The sequence below is a fragment of the Ranitomeya variabilis genome, chromosome 3 (genome assembly GCF_051348905.1).
Source record: "Ranitomeya variabilis isolate aRanVar5 chromosome 3, aRanVar5.hap1, whole genome shotgun sequence".
NCBI classification, from domain to species: domain Eukaryota; kingdom Metazoa; phylum Chordata; class Amphibia; order Anura; family Dendrobatidae; genus Ranitomeya; species Ranitomeya variabilis.
This window is the reverse complement of record NC_135234.1, coordinates 638340433-638368302: the sequence shown is the minus strand read 5'-3', so window position 1 is coordinate 638368302 and position 27870 is coordinate 638340433. Positions and strand designations below refer to the sequence as shown.

The 27870-nt window shown below is 44.5% G+C and overlaps 1 protein-coding gene across 5 annotated transcripts in view; it reads right to left on the bottom strand.

Annotated features, from left to right (window-relative positions):
• The window catches only part of LOC143816784 (transmembrane protein 198), a 120222-nt gene that overhangs the window by 16514 nt on the left and 75838 nt on the right, over positions 1–27870 (bottom strand). For 4 of the 5 annotated variants that reach the window (XM_077297598.1, XM_077297596.1, XM_077297597.1 and 1 more), the window contains one exon: positions 9342–9584. In XM_077297598.1, the coding sequence (XP_077153713.1) occupies positions 9342–9531 (190 nt within the window). In that variant the 5' untranslated portion in view covers positions 9532–9584. Of the gene's footprint in view, positions 1–9341; positions 9585–19370; positions 19393–27870 lie in introns of those variants that run through there. The other variant, XM_077297599.1, reaches the window with a different exon arrangement.

Here is a 27870-nt window from a genome sequence, read left to right as displayed (position 1 = left end):
GCCCGAGTAGAATGGGCTTTAATTCCTACAGGACAATCTACCCCTTCTGATGCATAGGCTTTTGCGATTACTGTAGTGATCCATCTAGCTATAGAGGTTTTGGATGCTTTTTTACCCCTATTTTTACCTCCAAAAAGGATAAATAGATTGGGATCTTTTCTCCAGGTACTAGTGGCTTCTAGATAGTCTAGCACTGCTTGTCTGACATCAAGAGAATGTAAAGATTGTTCCTTTGTATTAGAGGGTTTATTGCAAAAGGAGGGTAGAATTATTTCCTGATTCCTGTTTTGTACTGAAGCTACCTTGGGAATAAATGATGGATCTAGTTTTAAGATTATATGATCCTCACGAATCTGGGAGGTACGGATCCCTAATTGATAGGGCTTGTATCTCCCCCACTCTTTTGGCCGTTGTAATCGCTACCAAAAAGGCTGTTTTCCAAGTTCGTACTGCAATGGGCATGCCATCCTTAAGGGTATAAGGATCTTTACATAGGGCTCTGAGCACTAGATTTAAATCCCAAGTGGGAGTTAATTGTCTGAACGTGGGACGTAATCTCTGGATGGCTTTTACGAATCTAATTATCCATGGGTGAGAGGCCAACGGATAATCCAAGAACGTGCTAAGAGCTGAAATCTGCACCTTAAGGGTACTAGGTCTCAGCCCCATATTGAATCCGGATTGGAGAAAATCCAGAACTCTGGGAACATCCGGGTTCTCCGACATCACGGCCGACCTGCCACCTTCCATACAGAATTTTTTCCAAATTTTGCAGTAAATAGCTGAAGTTACTGGCTTACGACTAGCCTGAATTGTTGAAATGACTTCATCAGATAGCCCCCGCGCTTTCAAGATGTCCCTCTCAGGATCCACGCTGAAAGGTGTAATCGTTCCAGGTTTTGATGTAACACGGGCCCTTGATAAATGATGTCCTTCCATAGGGGAAGTCTGATCGGATTCTCTGTTGTCATGGCTCCTAGCAACGGAAACCAGCTCCTTTTTGGCCAGAATGGTACAACCATCAGAACTGTTGTTTGGTCTTCCTGAATTTTTCTGCGTACCCTCGGAATGAGTGCTATTGGAGGAAATGCATAAGAAAGTGGTTCGACCCATGTTTGGCTCAAGGAGTCGACTGCTTCCGGCATGTCCGTAGGGTTGAGTGAATAGAATCTGGCCACCTTCGAATTTTTTCTTGTAGCAAATAGATCTATCTTGGGAGTCCCCCAATGGTGACATAATCGGTGAAAGATTTCTTGATTTAGCTCCCATTCTGTCGGACAGACTTCTTTTCTGCTCAAATAATCGGCCAGAACGTTCTGAGATCCCTCTAAGTGGACTGCTGTGATTGACAGGACTGTGTTCTCTGCCTAAAAAAATATTCTTCGTGCCAACTCCTGAAGTGGTTTGTGTCTGGGACCTCCTTGATGTCTTATGAAGGATACCGCTGTCATGTCGTCTGTTAGGATCTTCACATGTTTGTTCAAGCGAGAGTGATTCCTTCTTAGAGCTTCCCAGACAGCGTAAAGCTCTCTGTAGTTTGAAGATTTTTGACTGATATCTTCTGGCCACCTGCCTTGGATGAATGATCCTTCTAGATGGGCTCCCCAACCCCACTGACTGGCGTCTGTAGTGATCACCACACAAGGAGTCAAGGTCCATGGAACACCCACTCTTAGGTTGCTGTATTGTGTCCACCACTGCAATGACTTTTTTACTGTCTTTGATAAATGGATTATTCTGTCCAGTGACGACCTAACCTAGGTGTTCCAATACTGAAATGGCTCGATCCCTGTGTAGGAGTAAGACGTTTTTTGTTCTGGCTACCAGCAGAAAATCGTCCAAATAAGGAATTATTGTAATTCCTTCGTTTCTTAAGTATGCCACTACCTCCGCTACCAGTTTTGTAAATATCCTTGGTGCTGAGGCAAGGCCGAACGGGAGACACTGAAATTGGAGGTGGCAAGTTTGGTCCGGAATTTTTACAGAAAACCTCAGAAGCTCCTGAGATGTTGCATGGATTGGAACCTGATAATACGCACTTTTTAGATCGAGCGTACACATTACCGCATCTTTGTCTATGAGATGGATAGTTGTTTTTATTGATTCCATTCTGAATCTTTTGTATTTGACATAGACGTTTAAAGGTTTTAGGTTTATTATTGTGCGTGTTTCTCCTGATGGCTTTGGGATTGAAAATAGTGAAGAGTAGTGACCTCTGGCCATTTCTGTTGTGGGAACCCGCACTATAACTTGAGACCTGAATAACTTCAGAAGGTCTAAGAACATTGGTGAATTTTTTGCCACACTTGTAGGTGGGATACACCTCTGTGGTGCTGGGGATATGAGTTCTATCTTGTAACCTTCTAAAATTATATTGAGGACATACGCATTTTTTGTGATTTTCCTCCAGTTCAGAAAAAGACTGAGTCTGCCCCCTATACCTATGGCGTCATTGTCTCCTAGATCTAGGGCTTGACCCAAAAAGGGAATTTCTTCCCCCTTCTGTTCTGAGAATAGGCTCCTCTATAAGCACCTCTGCTGGATCTCCACTGTTCTCTATAGTCAGGCTGTTTGCCTCTATAGGAACTTCGAGGTGGGGGTCTTTTCCGAAATGGCTGAAATTTTCTCGTTTTTTTCTCGGGAAACCCTTTTTTATTGTCTGATGCGGATTCTAGAATGTCGTCTAATGCCTGTCCAAATACTTTGGATCCTGAAAAGGGAATGGCACATAACTTATTTTTAGATGCATTATCTCCTGACCAAGATTTAAGCCATATAGCCCTACGAGTCGCATTGGATAATGAACTATTTCTGGCTGCAAATCTCACTGATCCTGCTGACGTATCAGCCATAAAGGCTGTGGCAGACTTTATGATGGGTAAAGGAGGAAATTATATCAGCCCGCGGGGGTTTTATTCACCAAATGTTCCTCTAACTGCCCCATCCACAAATACATGGACCTGGCTACTGACGTGGCTGCAACGTTAGCCTTTATCAAAGCTGCCGACGTTTCCCAAGAACGACGCAACAGAATATCTGCTTTGCGGTCCATAGCATCTCTGAGACTAGATGAGTCCTCAAATGGAATAGCCGTTTTTTTTAGTAACCTTGGCTATAGGTACGTCGACTTTCGGTATTTCTTCCCATGTCTTGATATCTTCCGGATCAAATGGCAGACGACTTAAATTCCCGGGACACTACCAGTCTACGTTCTGCATCCTTCCATTCTTGCAATATCATCTGTCTGAGATGATCGCTTACAGGGAATACCGTCTGTCTTTGCGATGTAAGCCCTCCAAACATCAAATCCTGTCTGGACTTTGGCCGCGGCTCTTCTTTCATCTGCATCGTATTCCTCACTGCTTGTACTAAATCTTCTGTCTCTTCCACAGGAAAGAGAAACTTCCTTCCTTGATCCTGTTCATCTAGTGGTAGTTCTCCTTCTTGATCCGAGCTTCTACCGTCCGATTCTTCCTTAGACGAAACATCTACATCATCTTGGTCCAGGTCCATCCGTGGTCTTTTGCGACCCGGACATGGGCTGGAGGGGTACCGTTGTGTCATGGTAGCCAATGAATTCTGTACTTCTTCCCGAATTAGAGTTCTCATTTCGGATAATAATGATGGTTGTTCTTCCCTTACAACTCTAGTGATGCAGGACCCGCACAACTCCTTTTTATATGCTTCAAGTAACTTTGCATTACATATGGAGCATCGTCTGGACTTTGTCAAAGCCTTGCCTGACTTTGTCACTGGCAGGGATGTCTGTTGAGCCTCCTTATCCTAAGTATAAGAGTGAGTACAGCTTAGTGACTAGAAATAAGTGGGAAGGTAATATGCGCTATGCGCACTTACCCCAGCCTCCTCACTCCTGGGATTCATATCCTCTGTTTAAAATATAAATATGCTGTATAAATGGGACATCTCCTGCTAGAGGGATATAGCAGCACTGCTGCACTTACCCTTCGTCTCCGGCATTGCAGACCTCCTCTCCGGCCCGTGACTCTGGATGTGCGTCCTGGTTCAATCTGGCGCTCGTTGTGTGGAACGCTGGACGCTTATTCCCATATCCGGCGCTTTTTTATGGGTGTCTCTGCGTTCCACACTGTGGAACGCATACCCAACCGCCGAATCTGCCGGGAATGACGCCGCTGACGTCACCGAAAGTGCATGCGGACCTCTGCGCCTCTTCTCCTTCCTGGCGCCGGCGCCTCTTGTCCATCCTGGCGCCTGAGCCGAGAGCCCCCCCCCCCCTGGGAGGAAGCGGCTCACCCAGGAGCCCGTCCGCTCGACTGGTCTCTGGGCACAGGGACTCCCACCCGGGAAGTATCTGCCCTGGGCTATCGACGAGGGGGAAGGATATTGGACCAGCCGCACGATCCCCCTGAGCCCTCCGGTCCGGTAAGCTTGATCTCTCGTGTGTCCCTCCATGCAGGGACAGGAAAAACCACTAAAGGAAGGGGGCGGAGTGGGACCTTTTAACCTCTCGTGTTGTTTCCTGTCCCTGCAAGGAGGAGGAGGACGTCCTCCAGAGTGCTGTCAGGGGGACGTCCTGGAAATCTATGTTTTATCTGTTGCAGATCTGCCACTTCCCTGAATGCAGAGGTTTATATAATAAACTCACACCACTGATTGGCAGATTTCTATGTACACTGTGTACTAGCCAGAAAACTGCCAATCCGTGATGGGAACGGGGTTATACAACGCTCATGATTATAGAGGATTACATGGAAGTAGGTTTAGTCCGCTAGTTCCCGTTTCAGGAAATACATATACATAGCCATAATGGTTAGACCCAGACTATCTTTTGTATTGAAGTGTCAGTGTGTGAAAAGGTCATTGTGAAGGAAGGGGAGCAGCGTCCGATGCGACATCGCCTATTGCAATTGGTGGATCCTGTGTCATCAGCTGTGTATAGAGGCGTTACCTATCATTGTAATCCTGCCGCTAATAAGAAAACTGTAAACTCTTCCTGAACGGACAGGAAATACAAGTCTAAAAAAGCCCCAGAGGCCAATGTGAACATTGCAAGATTAATAGTTTTCTATAATAAAGAGGGGAAAATAGCATTGCCAATATTTAAACAAAAATCCATTTAAAAACAAAAACTTGTTTTAATCGATAGGCCATTTTCTGATGGTAGTTTCTCCTTAAAAGGGAGGCTTCTCCAATGTGTCTTAGGGTATGTTCACACGATCCTGATTTCAATCCTTTTTTTTCAGGACAAAAACCGCAGCTCTTGGCAGAAAACGCAGGTGCGTTTTTGGTGCGGTTTTTTATGCAGTTTTCTCTGCAGATTGTCTGTGTTTGACACAAATAAAGCTTTAACTGCAGTGGGGGAAAAAAAAAAAGAAATGATGTCATTTCCTTGTCCAACCCTTTTCTTCTTCCATCCTCCATTTTGGGACTAAACACCAAAATGAGTGGACGTGTTTTGAATGACAGCGCTCCGCAGAGTGCTGAGCGTAGGCCAGATCACAGCCCGCGGATCCAGCTCTATCCAGCTATTTAAGTCTACGTTCACATTTGCGGTCTGCGCCGCAGCGTCGGGCGCCGCATGCGTCATGCGCCCCTATATTTAACATGGGGGCGCATGGACATGCGTCGCACTTGCGTTTTGCGCCGCATGCGTCACTGCAGCGCAGAGGACGCAGCAAGTTGCATTTTTGCTGCGTCCAAAATCAATCAAAAAAAGGACGCATGCGGCGCACAACGCAAATGTGAACATAGCCTAAGTGCCACGTATTTAAGTGCCACGTATCACGTATTTAAGTGCCACGTATCACGTATTTAAGTGCCACGTATCACGTATTTAAGTGCCACGTATCACGTATTTAAGTGCCACGTATCACGTATTTAAGTGCCACGTATCACGTATTTAAGTGCCACGTATCACAGTGCCACGTATCACAGTGCCACGTATCAAAGTGCCACGTATCAAAGTGCCACGTATCAAAGTGCCACGTATCAAAGTGCCACGTATCAAAGTGCCACGTATCAAAGTGCCACGTATCAAAGTGCCACGTATCAAAGTGCCACGTATCAAAGTGCCACGTATCAAAGTGCCACGTATCACGTGCCACGTATCACGTATTTCAGTGCCACGTATTTCAGTGCCACGTATTTCAGTGCCACGTATTTCAGTGCCACGTATTTCAGTGCCACGTATTTCAGTGCCACGTATTTCAGTGCCACGTATTTCAGTGCCACGTATTTCAGTGCCACGTATTTCAGTGCCACGTATTTCAGTGCCACGTATTTCAGTGCCACGTATTTCAGTGCCACGTATTTCAGTGCCACGTATTTCAGTGCCACGTATTTCAGTGCCACGTATTTCAGTGCCACGTATTTCAGTGCCACGTATTTCAGTGCCACGTATTTCAGTGCCACGTATTTCAGTGCCACGTATTTCAGTGCCACGTATTTCAGTGCCACGTATTTCAGTGCCACGTATCACGTATTTCAGTGCCACGTATTTCAGTGCCACGTATTTCAGTGCCACGTATTTCAGTGCCACGTATTTCAGTGCCACGTATTTCAGTGCCACGTATCACGTATCAAAGTGCCACGTATTTAAGTGACACGTATCACGTATAAGTGCCACGTGTAACGTATTTAATTGCCACGTATTTAAGTGCCACGTATCCCACGAAGATTTTCCATGGAGAACAGACACATCCAGAGATATGTCTGCTCTCCACGGCTGCAGCAACACACTGACAGGAGCCATAGTTCCTGTCGGTGTGTCACTGCGCATGCGCGAGCGAGTTTACCGGCGGTCATTGACCCCGGCACTCTCGCTTAACGGCAGTGCTGCGTGGGAAAGTTCAACGCAGCTGTACTGCTGTTAACCGAGACGCCGGAGTCATTGCTCCTGGCAGTGTATCGCCGGAGAGCAGCCGATCAGCGTGGGACACTCGTTTTATGGATTCTGCGGACAGGGAGTATGAATTTGATTTTTTATTTTGTGATTTTTTTCCTGGAGGATCGAGGGCTTCGCCTACAAGTGTGCTGTTGGTGAGTAAATACTCTGTGTTATGTGTTGTATGTACAGGTCCTTCTCAAAAAATTAGCATATAGTGTTAAATTTCATTATTTACCATAATGTAATGATTACAATTAAACTTTCATATATTATAGATTCATTATCCACCAACTGAAATTTGTCAGGTCTTTTATTGTTTTAATACTGATGATTTTGGCATACAACTCCTGATAACCCAAAAAACCTGTCTCAATAAATTAGCATATTTCACCCGTCCAATCAAATAAAAGTGTTTTTTAATAACAAACAAAAAAACCATCAAATAATAATGTTCAGTTATGCACTCAATACTTGGTCGGGAATCCTTTGGCAGAAATGACTGCTTCAATGCGGCGTGGCATGGAGGCAATCAGCCTGTGACACTGCTGAGATGTTATGGAGGCCCAGGATGCTTCAATAGCGGCCTTAAGCTCATCCAGAGTGTTGGGTCTTGCGTCTCTCAACTTTCTCTTCACAATATCCCACAGATTCTCTATGGGGTTCAGGTCAGGAGAGTTGGCAGGCCAATTGAGCACAGTAATACCATGGTCAGTAAACCATTTACCAGTGGTTTTGGCACTGTGAGCAGGTGCCAGGTCGTGCTGAAAAATGAAATCTTCATCTCCATAAAGCATTTCAGCCGATGGAAGCATGAAGTGCTCCAAAATCTCCTGATAGCTAGCTGCATTGACCCTGCCCTTGATGAAACACAGTGGACCAACACCAGCAGCTGACATGGCACCCCACACCATCACTGACTGTGGGTACTTGACACTGGACTTCAGGCATTTTGGCATTTCCTTCTCCCCAGTCTTCCTCCAGACTCTGGCACCTTGATTTCCGAATGACATGCAAAATTTGCTTTCATCAGAAAAAAGTACTTGGGACCACTTAGCAACAGTCCAGTGCTGCTTCTCTGTAGCCCAGGTCAGGCGCTTCTGCCGCTGTTTATGGTTCAAAAGTGGCTTTACCTGGGGAATGCGGCACCTGTAGCCCATTTCCTGCACACGCCTGTGCACGGTGGCTCTGGATGTTTCCACACAAGGTCTGGAATCGGTCCTTCTCCACAATCTTCCTCAGGGTCCGGTCACCTCTTCTCGTTGTACAGCGTTTTCTGCCACATTGTTTCCTTCCAACAGACTTACCATTGAGGTGCCTTGATACAGCACTCTGGGAACAGCCTATTTGTTGAGAAATTTCTTTCTGGGTCTTACCCTCTTGCTTGAGGGTGTCAATGATGGCCTTCTTGACATCTGTCAGGTCGCTAGTCTTACCCATGATGGGGGTTTTGAGTAATGAACCAGGCAGGGAGTTTTTAAAAGCCTCAGGTATCTTTTGCATGTGTTTAGAGTTAATTACTTGATTCAGAAGATTAGGGTAATAGGTCGTTTAGAGAACCTTTTCTTGATATGCTAATTTATTGAGACAGGTTTTTTGGGTTATCAGGAGTTGTATGCCAAAATCATCAGTATTAAAACAATAAAAGACCTGACAAATTTCAGTTGGTGGATAATGAATCTATAATATATGAAAGTTTAACTGTAATCATTACATTATGGTAAATAATGAAATTTAACACTATATGCTAATTTTTTGAGAAGGACCTGTACTGTACTGTGTGTCATGTATGTGTATTGTGTGTAGGTGTTTTGTGTAACTTTACAACTGTGCTAAGTCGCCGGACACAGGGACAACTCTCCCATCCTAATACCGGATGGGAGTAGTAGTCCCATACGGCGACTTAGCACAATGGTGGCACTAGCGTCGCATGGGGACACACACACACACACATACACACACACACACACACACACACACCAAATCAATCACGATCCCCATGCGACGGTACGCCTCCATGTCTCTCCGCCCAAGCACTTCCGCCCACGCACTTCCGGCCGCTTCCCCGCACTTCCTGCTGCAGCGGTTCTGCACCACAAACCGCAATAAAACCCGCAGATATATTTTTGATCTGCGGGTTTTACTGCGGGTTTGACCTCACAATGGAGGTCTATGGGTGCAGAACCGCTGCTGTTTCGGGCAAAGAAGTGACATGCTCCTTTTTTCCCGCAGCTATTCAGCGCGGCTTTTTTTTTTAAATTCAGGATCATGTGCACAGCGGTTCCTGTTTTCCATAGGGTACAATGTACTGTACCCTGCATGGAAAAAAGCTGCGGAACCGCAGCGGCAAAACCGCTGCGGTTCTGCAGTAAAAAACGCACTGTGTGAACATGGCCTTAAAGTTTCAATTGTGTGAGGAGTACCTTAATGTGTTACATTTCTTCTCCAAATCACATTAAAATGCCATCATTTTACTTACCAAAAAATATATATACAAGTCCAAAAAGGCAACACAAGGAACACACCACAGTTGGAACCACATCATAATGCCGTCCATTTTCCAGGCTACATAAGTCCTCAAAAGGATTTTCTTGCCCGGTGTCAACAGTCTGAATATTGAAGTGCTGTGAAACATGCGGCACAACAAAAGGGGACGATTCAAACGCCATAGCGGAATATTGTGCAGAAGTTTAGGTAAGGGTGCCCATCAAGGACCGGCCTCCTGCAAGACAGAAACATCGCATTTTTACTATTATAAAATGAAAATCAGATCAAATTTAGTCATTAGGCATTTAGTCATATTTAGGATGTACATCAACTTTTAGTGCACATATAGTATAGTTCGTGTGAAACGGCTGTCGCCTTTTCTGTAATTTTGTCCACCTCACTGTACCTTTTACATTGAAGCCAACAACGGGAACGCATGCTTGGGCTCCTCGGGTGAGTGCCTCTTCATATTCATTGACAGGCTGAATGGTGGTACAGTATGATGCCCCACGATGGAACCGTCAGCACAGGAGGAATGCTCAACCTAAGCAGAGGCGCTCCATGGCAGGGCCAATCATTTATATACACCTTCCCCCATCTATCTCCACCCTTCTCTGGGTCTATGAAGCCAGAGCTGTCAATCCAATAAGGAGAGGTGGAGACGGAGGGAAAACATGCAGGTGGGAAGGCGTACATAACTGACCCCAGCATGATGAAACAAGCGGGGCGACTGTCAGCACCGAATGTCTATACAAGCCAAGTCCCTTTTTCGAATGGACCGCCGTGAAACACCAGTGTTTCCTTATGGTCAGATTTAGGCTTAATAATGTTTGTGTTTATACCGATACTCAAACACAGGACCAAATATTCAAATTACGTAGCACAGATATGACAAAATTGGTCCACCTGTCCAGCCACTGACAACTAAACCACATTTCACAGCCTGAAAAGCTTTCAAAAAGAAGTAAATTTAATATGCAAATTGCCTCTTCAGACAGGACGAGGACTTGTACTCTACAGCGCCTGCTGTTGGAAGCAGCCATCCTACAAGACACTAAAGGAGTAAAGAAATTTAAGAGGACACACACATCTCACATACTTTCCATATAAAAGCATTAGATGTGAATGCATGTTCCTCCTAGTAGGTCACACAACAAAAGGCACAGCAGGAATCTCCATCAGCAGGAAACACACCCTGTGGACAATCAGACCGCCATGTCTGTATTCTAGATGTGAAACAGGAGACCAAGGTAACAGCTGGGAATCCCAACCATTTGTGAGCCTGCGCTGCTGAGCCCTTCCTATCCCAACATCTGGTGAACACACAGCACTAGTGGGCTTCCCCCCAGCAGGAAACATGAGACAGACATGAAACATTATACAAGCCCTAGAGAACGAAGGACTTCTGCAACCCAGGGGAAGCATACGTGTTCTCACCCATCTCGCCTTTTCCAGAGTGGAAAGGAAAACCTAATATGAAAGCAAAAATGTTCTCGTTTAACAGGGATTTTGATTTCACATGTAAAATAAAAAGAATCCGGCTCAGAGATGCCATACCAGCGCTTCCATCAAAAACAAGGGGTCATACGTGAACTCATCAGAAGCTCACTAGCAGGAAGAGCCAGCACAAGGAGCATAGGGCGCTGTGACAGAAGGGTGGATGTGTTCAATATCCTACTTGTATAGTTGGATGTCCTAAGCATGTCCTGAGCGTTGCAGATGTCCCAACGTGCGCGCAGTAACCACCACGGGAGATTGATCAGCCCTAGTGCCAGGGGTATTCGTATGGGATCATTCACAGGTCTGGTTAGAAAAGATGGATCAGGTCAGGTAGCAACTCTGGGAACTAAGGCTTCATGCACACTGACTGCAAAGACTGCATAAGCCTGTATGGAGGCGCAGTATGGCACCCACGCCGCCTATTAGGGGTACACATCTGTGTGCTCTGCAGTATGGAAAACACAGGGCGTTTTTAAACTTCTATGGGCTTTGATCGCTTCTTGTGATTAAGGGTACCAATAAACTCCATGCATTACCACAAATCAATGGGGCTGTCATGTCTCAGAAGAAATGCTAGCAGTCATATTTCCCTGTATTACCGATGCAGCTAGGCCAGAGCTGGGCAACCTGCGGCCAACATGCGGTCCTCTCCGAACAGAGGCAGCCGAACAGCAGAAACAGTGGCCCACGGGCCGCACCATGCTCTCGCCACCACCCTATTCACATCCTCAGAATGCAGACAGTGGTGAATACATTGGTTGCGGAGAGGCCGCTAGCTCCTTCTTCCACCAGTCAGTGTGTGAGACAGCAGACGCGATGATATCACTTCACATGTGGAGAATTGGAGACCGGAGTTTGGATTATTCTTTCATGAGTGCTTGTATATAGGAGGCTATGTGTGGGCTCATGCTGTATATAGGAGGTTATGTGGGGTCTCATACTGTATACAGAAGGCTATGTGAGGGCCCATACTGTGTATATATAGAGGCTATGTGGAGGTCTCATACAGTATATAGAGGGACTATGTGGGGGCTTACACTGTATAAATTGACTATTTGGGGGCTTGTACTGTATATAGAGGGGGAAAGTGAGGGCTCTTACAGTATATAGGGGGCCAAGTGTGGGCTCATAGAATATATAGGGACTGTGTATGGGTTCATACAGTATTTAGGGTAATGGCAGCATACTTAATTGTGCTCCACATTAAGTGATAATATAATTTTATATTAATTGTAATATTAAGAATTAATTTCAGCCTATTGGTCCAGCCCTCCACAACAGTCACTGTCTCTCATCTGGCCCATCGGGAAAGTTAATGGTCCACCTCTGGTTTAGGAGGTCATGTGACCACATGATGCAACTTGTTCATGACCAAGTGGTCTCTTACCCACATGAGGAATACTGGGAAATGCAAATATAAAAGAAATGGGACACCACTGTAAAACAGAATAGGATACATAAAGTATGCAAGAAGTACAGGCGCTCGGTGCACCCATGGCATGGCCAAACAGTTCAGTGCACCTTCCCACCTACTTGTTTTCAGCAGTCAGGATGCACTGGAGTGGGTTTTCATTGCAAATGATTAGGTCAGCAACCATGATGCTTCTTTTCCTACTGTAGGACAAGAATCATCAAGTTCATTGCTTTTTCATGATTCAAGCTGTTGTTGCCACAGTCTCCTGTGACAGCTGCATTTATTCTACTATTTAAATGGGAAACCACTACCACCAAGGATCACTTTACTAAAGCAAGTTGAAGATGAAATGATCTCTAAAAGGCCTAAAGGTAAAGATGACAATTCCTTTGTACTTTAGGCAAAAACATAATTTTTTTCATCTTTTACATTTTAAAAAAAGTTACAAAAAAGAAAATGGGCAGATTAAAAAGTTTTGGCACCCGTGGAGAGGTGTGTGCTCAGATAACTTTGACCAAGGTTTCAGACCTTAGCTTGTTAGGGTTATGGCTTGTTTACTATCATCGTTAAGAAAGGCCAGGTAATGCAAATTTTCCAGCTAAAAAAAAAACAAAAAAAAAACACCAGCCTCGTCTAACCTTGTGCCAAAAAAACAAAACAAAAACTAAAAAAACCAGTATCCATGGGCTCTTTTAAGCAGCTGCCTAGAACTCTGAAAATGGAAATGGTGGAGGCCCACAAAGAAGGAAAAGGCTATAAGAAGATAGCAAAGAGTTATCAAGTTATAAAATAAAGATGATCATCATCATCATCATCATCCCCTTTCCTCAGTTTGAAATGTAATTACAAAATAACAGTAAACAGGAACATTGGAGGTCAAGATAATGTCTGGAAGACTAAGCAAAGTTTCAGTGAACAAATCAGAATGGATAAATGCATACATATAGTACGACATATGCTGATAGCAACCCACAAAACAGAAGATAATAATGAGCGAGTGTACTCGTTGCTCGAGTGAACTCCGAGTATTTGTTGGTGTTCGGAGATTTAGTTTTCATCGTGGCAGCTGAATGATTTACAGCTACTAGCCAGCCTGAGTACATGTGGGGGTTGCCTGGTTGCTAGGGAATCCCCACATGTAATCAAGCTGGCTAATAGCTGTAAATCATGCAGCTGCCCTGATGAAAACTAAATCTCCGAGCAGTCAAATACTCGGAGGTCACCCGAGCGTGCTCGGGAAAACCCGAGCAACGAGTATACTCGCTCATCACTAATTTATTATTATTATTATTATTTGGCCACCACAATGTAAACAATAGGTACAATACACCTCAAGTGAGATGCGGAGGGATAACCATTAATTGCAATATACCAATGGATACCTCTGCCCTAATATAAAGGGCATGTAACTGTGTCCTCAATCTTAATTCCCCACTATGTTCGTCATAAGTAGGAATATAATCCCACAATAATAAGACCCCATAAATGGGAGAGAGGAAAAGAGAGAGCCCCAAAATATGGGGTATGTAGCAATACTGGAGAAAAAAGACGTTAGGTATACAACCTGATAGGTGGTCACTGGAAATGAGATATCAAGATATGAAAAGGCTATAATAGCCTGTGAGGTTTTAGTGGGTAAAGCCACAACACCAGCTCAAGAGAGGCCATAAGGTAAAGCCATATAAGCATAAAGACCTAATGGTCGGTTGAAGGGGGTTGGGGTGAAGGCCCAAAGGCCTTCTATAAATGAATAATTATTAGTGGTAAGCAAACGTGCTTGGTTAACGTGTTATCCGAGCATGCTCGGGTGTTATCCGAGAATCTTGGGTGGGCTCGGACAATATTATTAGTCCCGGCGGCTGCATGTTCTGTGGCAGTAGACAGCCGAAACACATGGAGAGATTGCCTGTTCGTTAGGCAATCCCAACAGGAAACATATTTAGTGCAATGATCAGAGGAAATTAACATTTCTTCCACAAAAAAAAAAAAAATCAAGTGAAAAATGACAATTATGTTGCTTCTTGGTGTTAAAAGCGTCTAGTAATGTGCACATCCAGCTTAATGAGATTAGTGCTACTGGGCAAGTAAGAAGGGACTATGTCGCGAGCTGTCCAGAGACTACAGATGAGCAGAAACAAAAAATGATTGACAAATTATATATGTTTTATGATACAGTGTTTATGAGCTTTTGGCATTGAGAGATTCATGAGACGACCTCTCTAATACCATTTCATTACACAGCCAAAATTAATAAAATGTGTTACAGACCAAAATAAGCTCCGGCAGATAAATAGTCTTCAAAGAATGAAGAGAAAACTCTGGATGATGGAAAAAGTGACAAGTCTATCCAGGCACTCTGAACGGAAAGTATCTTGTTCTCCTCCAAAATATCTGGCATTGGTTGTGCAAATACAAGTTGAAATTGCTGATACAAGTTAAAAAAAAAATACACAACGACTAAGTAACTTTCACAATTCGCATTGTAAACTTGTAAGCATGAAATTATTTGGTGCTCAGGGAGCTTCAGTCATCTTTTTGCAGAAATGTGGGCAGCTTGGTTACTATGGGAATTCTTATTTTATTCGCACCGAGTAAATTATCTGCATATACGAGGGCGGTCATTAAAGATTTCCCCTGACACACTTCTATTTATCACAGGACTCTGAAACTCCACATGTGTAATGATATAAGTCTCTGTAGGTTATTTGCCTTTTTGCGACTCAGAACTGGTAACGGTCTTGATTTTACAGGTGTGAAGCGCTGGGAGGTTTGATAATGGACCCAGTGGAATACAGAGCAGTCATCAAGTTCCTTAAAGGTACCTTCACACGAAACGGCTTTGTAACGATATCGCTAGCGATCCGTGACGTTGCAGCGTCCTGGCTAGCGATATCGTTTAGTTTGACACGCAGCAGCGATCAGGATCCTGCTGTGATGTCGCTGGTCGCTGAATAAAGTTCAGAACTTTATTTGGTCGTCCGATCGCCGTGTATCGTTGTGTTTGACAGCAAAAGCAACGATACCAGCGATATTTTACACTGGTAACCAGGGTAAACATCGGGTTACTAAGCACAGGGCCGCGCTTAGTAACCCGATGTTTACCCTGGTTACCAGCGTAAAATGTAAATAAAACAAACAGTACATACTTACATGCGTCCCCCGCCGTCTGCTTCCCACACTGACTGAGCGCCGCAAAGTGAAAGTGAAAGCACAGCACAGCGGTGACGTCACCGCTGTGCCCTGCTACTGCCGGCGCTCAGTCAGTCAGTGCAGGAAGCAGACGCCGGGGGACGCATGTAAGTATGTACTGTTTGTTTTTTTTACATTTTACGCTGGTAGCCAGGGTAAACATCGGGTTACTAAGCGCGGCCCTGCGCTTAGCAACCCGATGCTTACCCTGGTTACCCGGGGACCTCGGCATCGTTGGTCGCTGGAGAGCGGTCTGTGTGACAGCTCTCCAGCGATCAAACAGCGACGCTGCAGCGATCAGCATCGTTGTCGCTATCGCTGCAGCGTCGCTTCATGTGAAGGTACCTTTACTTAAAAGACCGCACACCAAAGGAGACGTTCAATGAGATGAAAGGTTTATGGTGACGATTCCCCATCATATCATGTAGTCAAGAACTGGCATCGTCATTTCACATGTGGTCGGACTTCAGTGCAAACAGCTCCAATTCCAGGGAGACCCCACTCTTGTTACTGATGAACACACCATCCAGCAAGTGGAGGTCGCCATTTTGGAAAAATCACTGCATAACCATTCGCCACCTAGTCCAAAATGTCAAGATTAGTGTAGGGTCCGTGGAAAAAATCATCCAAGACCATCTTCACATAGATTTGGGTAGGTACACATTGTCAGTAATTGGCAGCGCTTTGGACGTAGCACATTTCTGCTGAGTCCAAAGCACTGACGGCTTTTGAACGCAGGCGATTCCGTATGTGTTCATTGAACTGTGCGGAAAAACCAGGTCCAATACATTTTACGGGTGAAGTGTATCTTGTGGAGGCACGCATCACCGCAAGATAGACATGCTGCAGTCTGGAAAGACACACCGCAAGTCCATCTCCACAGGTAAACCGCAGGCATCTGTAGACGCATAGTGGACACGGGATTTCTTGAAATCCCATCCACTATACTGTAACATCTGAACGCTGCGGAGGTACGCAGCGTCCAAACCGCAGTGTTTACTGACCATGTGCACCTACCCTAAGGTATCTGCTCGCTGGGTTCCCCGGCTGCTCACACCTTTCCAGAAGCAGGAACGAGTCAAATGCTCTCAGGCTCTATTGACGATGTGCCATAGAAACCAGGAGGACTTTTTCAACAGACTGATCACACTGTATGACAGCTGGGTCCATCACTATGATCCTGAGACTAAAGTAAAGTCGATGCAATGGAAGCATCATGAGTCCCCGCCTCCAAAGAAGGCACGTGCCAGCCCTGGGCAGGCAAGGTCATGGTCACAGTATTTTGGGACCAGCACGGAGTAGTATTGATGGATTTCCTAGCAAAGGGTACCATCATCATTGGGGCATATTATGCTTCACTGCTGCGGAAATTGCAGGAGGCCATCAAAACCAAGAGATTTGCATATGCTCACCAAAGGTGTCCACCTTCTGCAAGACAATGCACCAGTTCACAACTCACATGTTGCCCAAATGGAAGCATGCTTATTCACCCAACCTCACACCATCAGACTTCCAACGCTTTCTATCAATTAAATTATTTTTGATGGGCAAACATTTTTCACAAGAGACTCTAATCTGTGAAGTCACAACGTGGCTTTTGGAGCAACCTGTCAACTTCTACAAGCGAGGTGTTTACAGTTGATTAAAGGGATGTGAGAAGTGTGTCCCTAGGTGGCACCTATGTAGAGAAGGACTAATAAGGCTATGTGCACACGTTGCGGATTAGGCTTAGGAATGTCTGGTGCGGATTCTGCCTCTCCTGGCAGAAAACGCACCTGCGGATTTGTCGCTTTTTTTGTGCGGTTCTGCAGCGTTTGTGCGTTTTTGCTGCGGTTTTCTTGCGGATTTGCTGCGTTTTTTTACCCCTGCGGTTTTGTATAATGTAATGGGTACAAAAATGCTGCAGATTCACAAAAAAGTAGTGACATGCTACTTCTTTTAAACCGCAGCGTTTCCGCAGCGGATTTTCCGCAAAGTGTGCACAGCATTTTTTTTTTCTCATTGATTTACATTGTACTGTAAGTCAATTGCGGATCTGCAGCGTTTCTGCACCTCAAAAAACGTTGCGGATCCGCAGAGAATCCGCAACGTGTGCACATACCCTTAGTGTGCCAGGTTTCATTGCTATCAGTCCACCGGAAGTGGATCAGGGAAAATCTTTAATGAACGCCCCTTGTAACTGTGAAGAAAGGATCCCCATCCCACTGATGAGCCAATCTCCTCAGCTTAGTTTTATCATAGTTATGGCCAATCATTAGCTGCAGTAGTGAACCACTAGTGATTAGCTGCAGTGGTCCCATGTCCAAGTCAAGAAGTCCCTGTTAGAAGTACAGATCAGTAGTGGAGCAGCGAGGGATAGAAAAAGTTGGTATGATTTTGTTAACAGCAGGGCTGTGGAGTCAGTAAGCCAAACCACTGACTCAGGCTCAATTTCACCGACTTCACTACCTTCACCACTCCGACCCCACAGCACTGCCTCACTTCTGAGAATGTACATAAAGTGCAGCACAGATTCATCTCTGCTAAAATCCCAGATCAGGAACAGACATTTATAGGACATTTCGTAACTTTCCCAGATTCTTATGAGAACATTTACAGCACATCCTGCATTGTACTACTGAACCAAATGCATTGTATATTTTAGGAGTCCGAGTCGGTCCATTTTATAATGACCCCGACTCCACAGCCCTGGTTAACAGATTCGTCAACAAGGCTCTAGTGTTGTAAATTTAATTCCCTTTGAAATGTGTTTTCATACATTTTAAATACCAGAAAAATATATCTCTATACCTGCCACCAAATAAGTCCCCCTCCACAAAATATCAAATTACGGTACACTGATCTGGCAAAATTTGAGTAGGAATCAGAATGGTTGCCATTACGGCTCTCCTTGTGCATTGACTTGCAAGCCTACTTCATTACACCACAAAGCATATTCCTACTCAACTAGGTATATTCACACTTAGGACTTTGGGAGGGTTTTCCCACCCACACAGCTTTCCTAAACAGGGGCGTAATGATCGAAGTCGCAGAGGTTGCAATCGGGGCACATGTGCTGGGGGGGCCCCCAGAGGGCAATTTCACCTAAAGGTGCGTCCTCGGACACACATTCCGATGAAAAGTGTTGCAGTGCAGAGACCTGCTGGCTCCCTGCACTGCAGAACACACCACTGGTCAGAGGCCGGCAGCTGATGTCGGCTTGCCAGTCACATCATGCACTACCCGTGCCAGCACATTGAAGTCAGCTGCCTGCTCCTGTGCTGGCTACAGAAGAGGATACCGGGCGGTGTAGGAGCTTAGGAAGGGGAGTAGAAGTGTTTCTTTTTAAAATGTGCTGGAGAAAAGCGGGAGGGGCCCAAGATGTGGGACATGGTACCAGAATGGGGGCCATTATGTGGCATTATACCAGGGTGGAGGACATTATTACAAGAAGGAGCCAGGATGGAGGACAACACATGTCTTTATAGGATACATATGAAAAACATGCAGAGGGGTCCACATTTTACACCAGGGCTCATCGGACTCCAGTTATGCCACTGATCCTGAAGTTTGAAACTTGTGATGTGAATCTTATTTCAGCACACTGATATGAAATAAGAATGGAGGATGGAGAAGATGAACAAGACTGATGACTCCATGCATGAGAAAAGACTGATGTTTATTCATAACCGCGTCATACTCACCCCTTGCATTCCAGAAGAACAGAGTGAGGGCTATTGTGTCGCCCTCCGCCGCCTTTACTCCCCTTTTCTGCTGTCCACCCAGAACCCCAACTCTTTTCTCCAGTCCGCCTACTAGTGCTCAGCTCTGACCTGCTAGCCTTGGCTGAATGTCAGAATTGTACAGGGAAACACAGCAGATCCATTAGCTATTCACATGGAGGACTCTTAGCAGGGATGACAGTTAACCCCATCTTACCGGCAAGAACGGTCAGGCTTTGCTGTGATGGGAGGCTCTAACACCCGCATCTTTTAAACTGTGGTTAGCCAACGCTCCCAGCATCTGTTCTCCCCAGCGTCCCCAGGCACAAGCTGCTATTGTTTTATACATTTATCTCATGGTCTTTCACAGACCTGCTGTCAGAGCCCAGTTGTCCCAGTGAACAGTCATTTACATAGACATGCTAATCAGTGTGCAACAGAGAAAGAAAGGGGAGAAAAAAAAAAAAAAAAAAAGGACTTCGGTAATAAAATTAAGATCTGCAAAAGCAAAAAAACTTGTTAATTAAATGGCGAGTACTTGTATAGCAAGTCTCCGGCCACGTGTTTTGTATTATAACAACTAGTGACAGGTAAAAAAAAAATGGGAAATTCATTTACTTGGCAATCAAATAAGGATCACTAGATGTCTGTTTATATGTACATGGAGACCACTCATCACGTTCCCCACAAAAAAAAAAAAAAAAAAGGGATTTTCAGGGACCCATTACACATGTATGTGTTATTTTTATTCATTGATCAAAAGCTGACATGTCTCCCTGATTTTCTTAAGGGAACACAGAGCATAAAACAGGGACAAATGAACGGCTCCATAGACTATAATGGGTGAGAGGTTTGTTCACACTATGGTTCTTTCTGATCGTTTTTCAGAGCAGCACCGCGCCAAACCTCTCACGAGAATCTTCCTATTCATCTGTACGGAAAAACAACCTTCTATTCAGGCTTTACAGCTTAAACGTTTTCAGCTTTCAAAAGATGCCAAGCATATACTAATAATAATAATCTTTATTTTGATATAGCGCTAACATATTCCGCAGAGCTTTACAGTTTGCACACATTATCGTCGCTGTCCCCGTTGGGGCTCAAAATCTAAATTCCCTATCAGTATGTCTTTGGAATGTGGGAGGAAACCGGAGTACCCGGAGGAAACCCACGCAAACACGAGGAAAACATACAAACTCTTTGCAGATGTTGTCCTTAGTGGGGCTTGAACCCAGGACTCCAGCACTGCAAGGCTGCTGTGCTAACCACTGAGCCACCGTGCTGCCCTATATACATAGTGAGATGTACATTCTTCAGACGTTTTCCACCAAGACAATTGTATTGACTCAATACAAGTCAATAGAAAGGTTAAAGAAAAACACCAGGAAGAAGCCTGTGCATCTTTTTTAGCTTTTGTCTGTTTTTTTGCGTTTATTACTTAAACATCCAAAAATCAACAGTATTTCAATGTGCGAACATGGCCTTGCGGAGCTACATTACAAAGCCATGCAGTGAATTGTATGCAATCCTATGCAGCGCTAACTTACCAAATATTTCATGTACTCTGTTCAAGCCTAGGACTTACGGTACTCAAAAAATTAAACCCCTTAAAAGATTAATTTGGCAAAAATTATACTATTTAGGCAGGGGATGTGGGTGTCAAATCTTGCATGTCGATGTCAAATTTTGTTACATTGTGACTTATACATTGTAAAAATTAAGGTTCCAATATAAAAAGGTATGGCACATATATTTAAAGGGAATCTGTAAAGAGGTTATGTTATTGAAACAGAACAGAATAATATAGAGGCAGAGAGCCTGACTATAGGGATGTGCCACTTATTTGGCTGCGTGCTGTAGTTTCAATGCAATCAGTGTTTTATCAGCATGAAATTATCAATGCCGGACTAGGTCCCATGTGCAGACCAGTCAGGCTAATCTGAGTATCCCCGCCCCCTCACTAATTGGCAGCTTTCTGATATGTGCAGTGTACAATGGAAGCTGCCAATCACGGGTGTAGGCGGGGTTATACACAGGCATAGAAAACTTAGCTCTGCTATATCTACATCAAAGTAGGGATTCTATCAAAACTACACCAAGCAGTCCTGTACGTGACACATTCCTGGAATCAGGGTCTATCACTACACCATGTTGCTCTCAGATTTGATGGGAAAAAACGGCTAATAGAGTCCCTTTAAGTTATTTTTGACCAGCTAGGACAGAGTTTCCCAAATTCCAGTCCTGTTTTCAGGATTTCCTTAGTATTGCACAGGTTGTGACATTATTAAGGCATCAGAAACTGCCACACGTGTGCAATACTGAGGAAATCCTGAAAGCCTGATGTGTTGGGGATATGAGGATGGGGTTTGGGAACGCTGGTCTAGAATATGCACCTTTATTCAAAAAATCTGTACTTACTGCTACAAGATAAATCATATCCCCTTGTCTTTTCTAAGTCTTTTTCAAAGAACCTACTGCAGAACAGATCTATTAAACGGCAAATTATTGACAAGTCTGGGGCACACATTTGTGACAAGGAAATATTGCAAACAGACTTGCGTTCCCCAACTGATTGGTCAGATTGTACTTCAGCACTGTCCATAGAAACACTGGTTAATATCCCCATTGAGACATCCGGATGTTGCCATTTGCCCTTTTAAAGAGTACGTGCCTACAATGTGAAATCCCGGCAGCGAATTGGATACAAGCAGATTAAGGACAACCGTCAATGTACTGTATTCACCCGTTATCTGGTGGAATTAAGGCCCCGTCTCACTTAGCGACGCTAAAGCGATCCCGACAACGATACGACCTGTCAGGGATCGTTGCTGCGTCGCTATGTGGTCGCTGGTGAGATGTCAAACAGTGAGATCTTACTAACGATCGCAGCTGCGATCTCACTGTTTGACATCTCACCAGCGACCTGTAGCGACCTGTACAACGATGTCACATGGGAGCTATGACGACGATTCAGTGTCTGAGTTGTCAACGAGGTCATTGGTAAGGTGTCAAACACAGCGATGTGTGCTACCCAGCGGGACCTCAACGATCAAAAAAAGGTCCAGGCCATTCCGACACAACCAGCGATCTCACAGCAGGGGCCGGGTCGCTGCTACGTGTCACACATAGCGAGATCGCTACTGAGGTCGCTGTTGCGTCACAAAACTTGTGACTCAGCAGCGATCTCGCTTAGTGAGACGGGGGCTTTACAGAGAAAGGACTATGTGGAAATTTAGAAGAGCGTTCTCCAGCATGGACCCATCACAGGAAATACAGCCATTTTCTTCAGCAGACAAGTCTTTCTGTTCTCTCCCTCATTGACCAGTGGACTGTGCACTTCTCCTCCTTGTACGGTGATGGTTTAGTGTACACATTTGGATATTGCTGGAATAACCTAAATCAATACTCAATAGTATTGTTCCTCTACCCCAATACTGGAAGGGAACAACATTTTATTTTTTAAACTGCGGCATTTCACTCTTTTCAATGACAAAGCCTCGTTACATCTGCATCACAAGCTGTTACAAATATGGATTTGCTGCAGATTTGCTATGCATTATTGGCAAACTTTGTATATGTCAATGTACCCTAATGGGGAGTACAAATGTCCAACAAATGCTTCATTGAAGGCCATCGCTGGGAATGCAGAAAGCATGTGAGGTCACTTTCTATAGCCAACCAATGTATTGTGGAATTCTTGGAAGCCATAGTTCAGATATCTATCATCCCCTCAATTCCTTCCAGTGTAGGCTTCAAGGGGCTCAGAAGTAAAATGCTGTATGTGTGGGAGGTCAAATACGATACAGTAAGATTTGAGGGAAACTGATATGCGGGAAATAAATAGGACAGTGGGTGCAGCAAACTGAATGGCAGAAGGAAGGATGGTGAGGGAGGAGGAATGACAGCCGACATGACAATCAATGACATATACACATCACATCCTAGCTCAAGTGCAGACGTGTTCATAGATTAGGAGACACAAGCACCAAGTATGAGAGCAATGCAGAAGTGGAGTCACAATGTGGACTCCAGACAGGGCAGCATGGACGGACGTGGGACAGTAACACGAGTGCTCGCTGCGAAAAGCCAACCTCCTCACCAGCTGCTGCCATTCCCACGCTAACACGGGGATCAGAGGAAGCAAAACCAAGTCTGGCACAACTTAGTCATTTCATGGCCAAAAAATTACCAGCCTGATATGGGAAACGCATTTGTGTGCCAGGTGGGACAGGATCCCCCCACTCGAAGAATACCAGAGGACTTAACCCCACTGAGCAACAACGCTTACCTAATGCCAAGACCGACTACTGTTCAGTCACACCACAACGGCCATCGCACACAGGGGCAGATTAAGAGTGGCCAGGACCCCAGCCAGTTTAGAAGGTGTGCCCCCCACCCCAATGTATCACTGACATGTCACATGATCCCTTTTGATAATCTCATGATTTATCACATGATCCAACACAGATCATCTGGGGCACATCTGTAGATGCAAAACGAGCGATAGTAGCATGCCACGTGTCGTGCAAATTTTTTTCTCCTCATGTACAGTGCTATATATGTAATAGAAAAGGGGTGGGCAATTAATTTTCCCAAGGGGCCACACGAGTGGGTGACTGTTGTGGATGGCTGACCCAATAGGCTGAAATTAATCCTATGCAACATTAATATCAACATAATTATTTTAGATTAATTTAATCTCTTAAAGGGAACCTGTTACCCCCAAAATCAAAGGTGAGCTAAGCCCACCAGTATCAGGGGATTATCTACAGCATTCTGTAATACTGTAGATAAGCCCCGATGTACCCTGAAAGGTAAGAAAAAGAGGTTAGATTATACTCACCTGGGCGGGCGCTCCGATGGGCGTTGAGGTCCGGTCCGGAGCCTCCCATCTTCTTATGATGACGTCCTCTTCTTGTATTCACACTGCAGCTCCAGCGCAGGCGTACTTTTGTCTGTCCTGTTGAGAGCAAAGTACTGCAGTGCGCAGGCGCCGGGAAAGATCTGAGAAGCCCAGCACCTGTGCACTGCAGTACTTTGCTCTGCCCTCAACAGGACAGACAAAGTACGCCTGCGCCGGAGCCTGAAGACAAGAACAGGATGTCATCGTAAGAAGAAGGGAGGCCCCAGAACGCGACGCCCATCAGACCGGACCGCCCCTGGGTGAGTATAATCTAACCTCTTTTTCTCATCTTTCAGGATACATCGGGGGCTTATCTACAGCACTACAGAATGCTGTAGATAAGCCCCTGATGCTGGTGGGCTTAGCTCACCTTCGATTTTTGGGGTGACAGGTTCCCTTTAATATTGAGCAGAATTAAGTATGCCAACATTCCCCTATATACAGTACGAGCCCCCACACAGCCCCCCTATATACAGTACAAGCCCCTACATAGCCCCCTGTATAAAAAGGAACACAACCCATGAAAATGTATTTAAAAAAAAAAAGGAACACACCTCCAGCACTCTGCCCCGGTCCCCAGGGTGCCACTTCTTGTGGCCAGCGCGTACATGCTGGCATGATAATGTCATTACGCGAGCACATTACTGAAGAGGCGATGGGAGCTCCCCTGGAGCTGCGCTGCCATTTTGTATTGCCAGCAGTGGAGATTTAGGAAAGCTCCCTGCCTGAAGATATGGGCCACCCAAAACATTATAAAAGGGGGAATCTGGCCATGGGCCCCCCAGAGCCTTGAACATTAAGCCCAGATTGCCCTCATTATAATTCACCTATGATAACAAGTATTTTCCTGAAAGCTGTGACAGGAATGCTACTTATATCACCATCTCTTACAAAAAGGTTGAAATTCAACGCAGCCAATTATCACCACCATTTATTGTGTGATTATATACCACAGTCTCGATGCACAATAAGTGATCTTGTGGGAGCGAGTTAGCCAGAAAAAAACAACTAAAGAAAAAACAATGTGAATACTTTTCTGCCCAATGATGACAAAAGTATTCTCGGAGTGATACCTTTATTGGCTAACCAGAAAATAATATATGTTTGCAACTTTCAGAGAACAGAGGCTCCTTCTTCAGGCAAAATACAAATAGATGTAAAAGCACAACATTTAAGGAATACTACAGTAGGACATTTGTTCATGAGGTGGGAGGGGTGATGCCTCAAAGATAAGCCAAGGAAATCAAATTAGGCATTTTCTTACAAACGGAGAGGCGTGGGAATTATGTTCTTAGTTATCTGGAGACCATCTGGTGAAGGTGGGAATTGTATCCATGTAGTGACTAGTGTTGAACGATACCGTCCCGGTATCGGATAGTATCGGCCGATACCCGAAAAGTATCGGATATCGCCGATACCGATACCAATACAAGTCAATGGGACACCAAGTATCGGAAGGTATCCTGATGGTTCCCAGGGTCTGAAGGAGAGGAAACTCCCCTTCAGGCCCTGGGATCCATATTAATGTGTAAAATAAAGAATAAAAAAAAAAAATATTGACATACTCACCCTCTGACGCGCCCTGGTTGTAACTGCCAGCCTCCGTTCATAAGAATGAGCGCTTGAAAGACCTTAGATGACGTCGCGGCCTGTGATTGGTCGCGGAGCGGTCACGTGACCGCTCCGCGACCAATCACAGGCCGCGACGTCATCTAAGGACTTTCAAGCGCTCATTCTTATGAACGGAGGCTGGCGGTTACAACCAGGGCGCGTCAGAGGGTGAGTATATCAATATTTTTTATTTTTATTCTTTATTTTACACATTAATACCGATTCCCGATACCACAAAAGTATCGGAATTCCGATACAGCAAATATCGGCCGATACCCGATACTTGCGGTATCGGAATGCTCAACACTAGTAGTGACTCATAAATCCAGGTGTTAAATTGAGTCCTAGAATTGAACATCTTTATCAGTTTGAATTCCCAAATTATTCCTCTCTGTCATCCTTAAAATGACCTTTTAGTATTAAGGCTATGTGCACACGTTGCGGATTTGACGTTGCGGACTGGCAGCAGTTTTTCATGTGTTGTACAGTTCCATGTAAACCTATGGAAAACCAAATCCGCAGTGCCCATGCTGTGGAAAATACCGCGCTGAAACACTGCGGTTTATTTTCCACAGCATGTCAATTCTTTGTACGGATTCCGCAGCGTTTTACACCTGCTCCTCAATAGGAATCTGCAGGTGTAAAAATGCAGGCGAAATCCGCACAAAAAAGGCAGGAAATCCGCAGGTAAAACGCACTGCGTTTTACCTGTGGATTTTTCAAAAATGGTGCGGAAAAATCCACACACGAATCCACAACGTGGGCACATAAAAGTCTCAGGCTAAGTCTGTCATGCAATGTCCAGGTGTAGATAAATGTTTTCCCACAGGCGTGTCCACTTGATTCCTCATTGTGTGTCTTTATGACTCTCTACATGGGCACAATTCTACCTCCACCAGACAGACTCCAGATCACCAAGAACATCATTCCCACTCCTCTCCATTTGTAAGAAAATGCCTAATTTGATTTCCTTGGCTTATGATAACTTATGATAAGTTAATATGATATGTTATGATGTTATGTCATGACATGTTATGATAAGTTCTCATAAGTTAAAACTTAAATCCCTTCATGACCCAGCCTATTTTGACCTTAATGACCTGGCCGTTTTTTGCAATTCTGATCAGTGTCCTTTTATGAGGTAATAACTCAGGAACGCTTCAACGGATCCTAGCGGTTCTGAGACTGTTTTTTCGTGACATATTGGGCTTCATGTTAGTGGTAAATTTAGGTCGATAATTTTTGCGTTTATTTGTGAAAAAAAAAAAATGGACATTTGGCGAAAATTGAAAATTTCGCAATTTTCAAATTTTGAATTTTTATTCTGTTAAACGAGAGTTATGTGACACAAAATAGTTAATAAATAACATTTCTCACATGTCTACTTTACATCAGCACAATTTTGGAAACAAATTTTTTTTTTTTGCTAGGAAGTTATAAGGGTTAAAATTTGACCAGCGATTTCTCATTTTTACAACAACTTTACAAAACCATTTTTTTAGGGACCACCTCACATTTGAAGTCAGTTTGAGGAGTCTATATTGCTGAAAATACCCAAAAGTGACACCATTCTAAAAACTGCACCCCTCAAGGTACTCAAAACCACATTCAAGAAGTTTATTAACCCTTCAGGTGCTTCACAGCAGCAGAAGCAACATGGAAGGAAAACACGGGTATTACATACCTGGTAATGTGTTTTTTCATGAGACATGACAGCACCACGAGAGAGGGGATCCGCCCATCAAGGACAGGAAACCTTCAAGATAAAAGGGGCGGCTCCTCTCTCCACATCAGTTGTTTTACAGAGTACGAGAGGAACTCCGCTGGTTAGTGTACACATAAATAATACATCCTATACGGTTCTATTCACCGATACCCCAGGGAGTGTATAATACAAATAATGCTAATAATGCACCCAACTAATGACGTGATCAAAAGGGTGGGAATATAAGGGTGCCGTCATGTCTCATGAAAAAACACATTACCAGGTATGTAATACCCGTGTTTTTCCATCATACATGACGGCACCACGAGAGAGTTACAGAGATTTGTATTCTCTTTTAGGGAGGGATCACTGCTTGTAACACTCTGATCTCACATTTGGGAGAAGAGGTAGCAGATAGGTCTAGCCTATAATGTTTAAAAAATGTAGACGGAAAGGACCAAGTGGGCGCCTTACAGATTTGGTCGATGGTAGCATTTG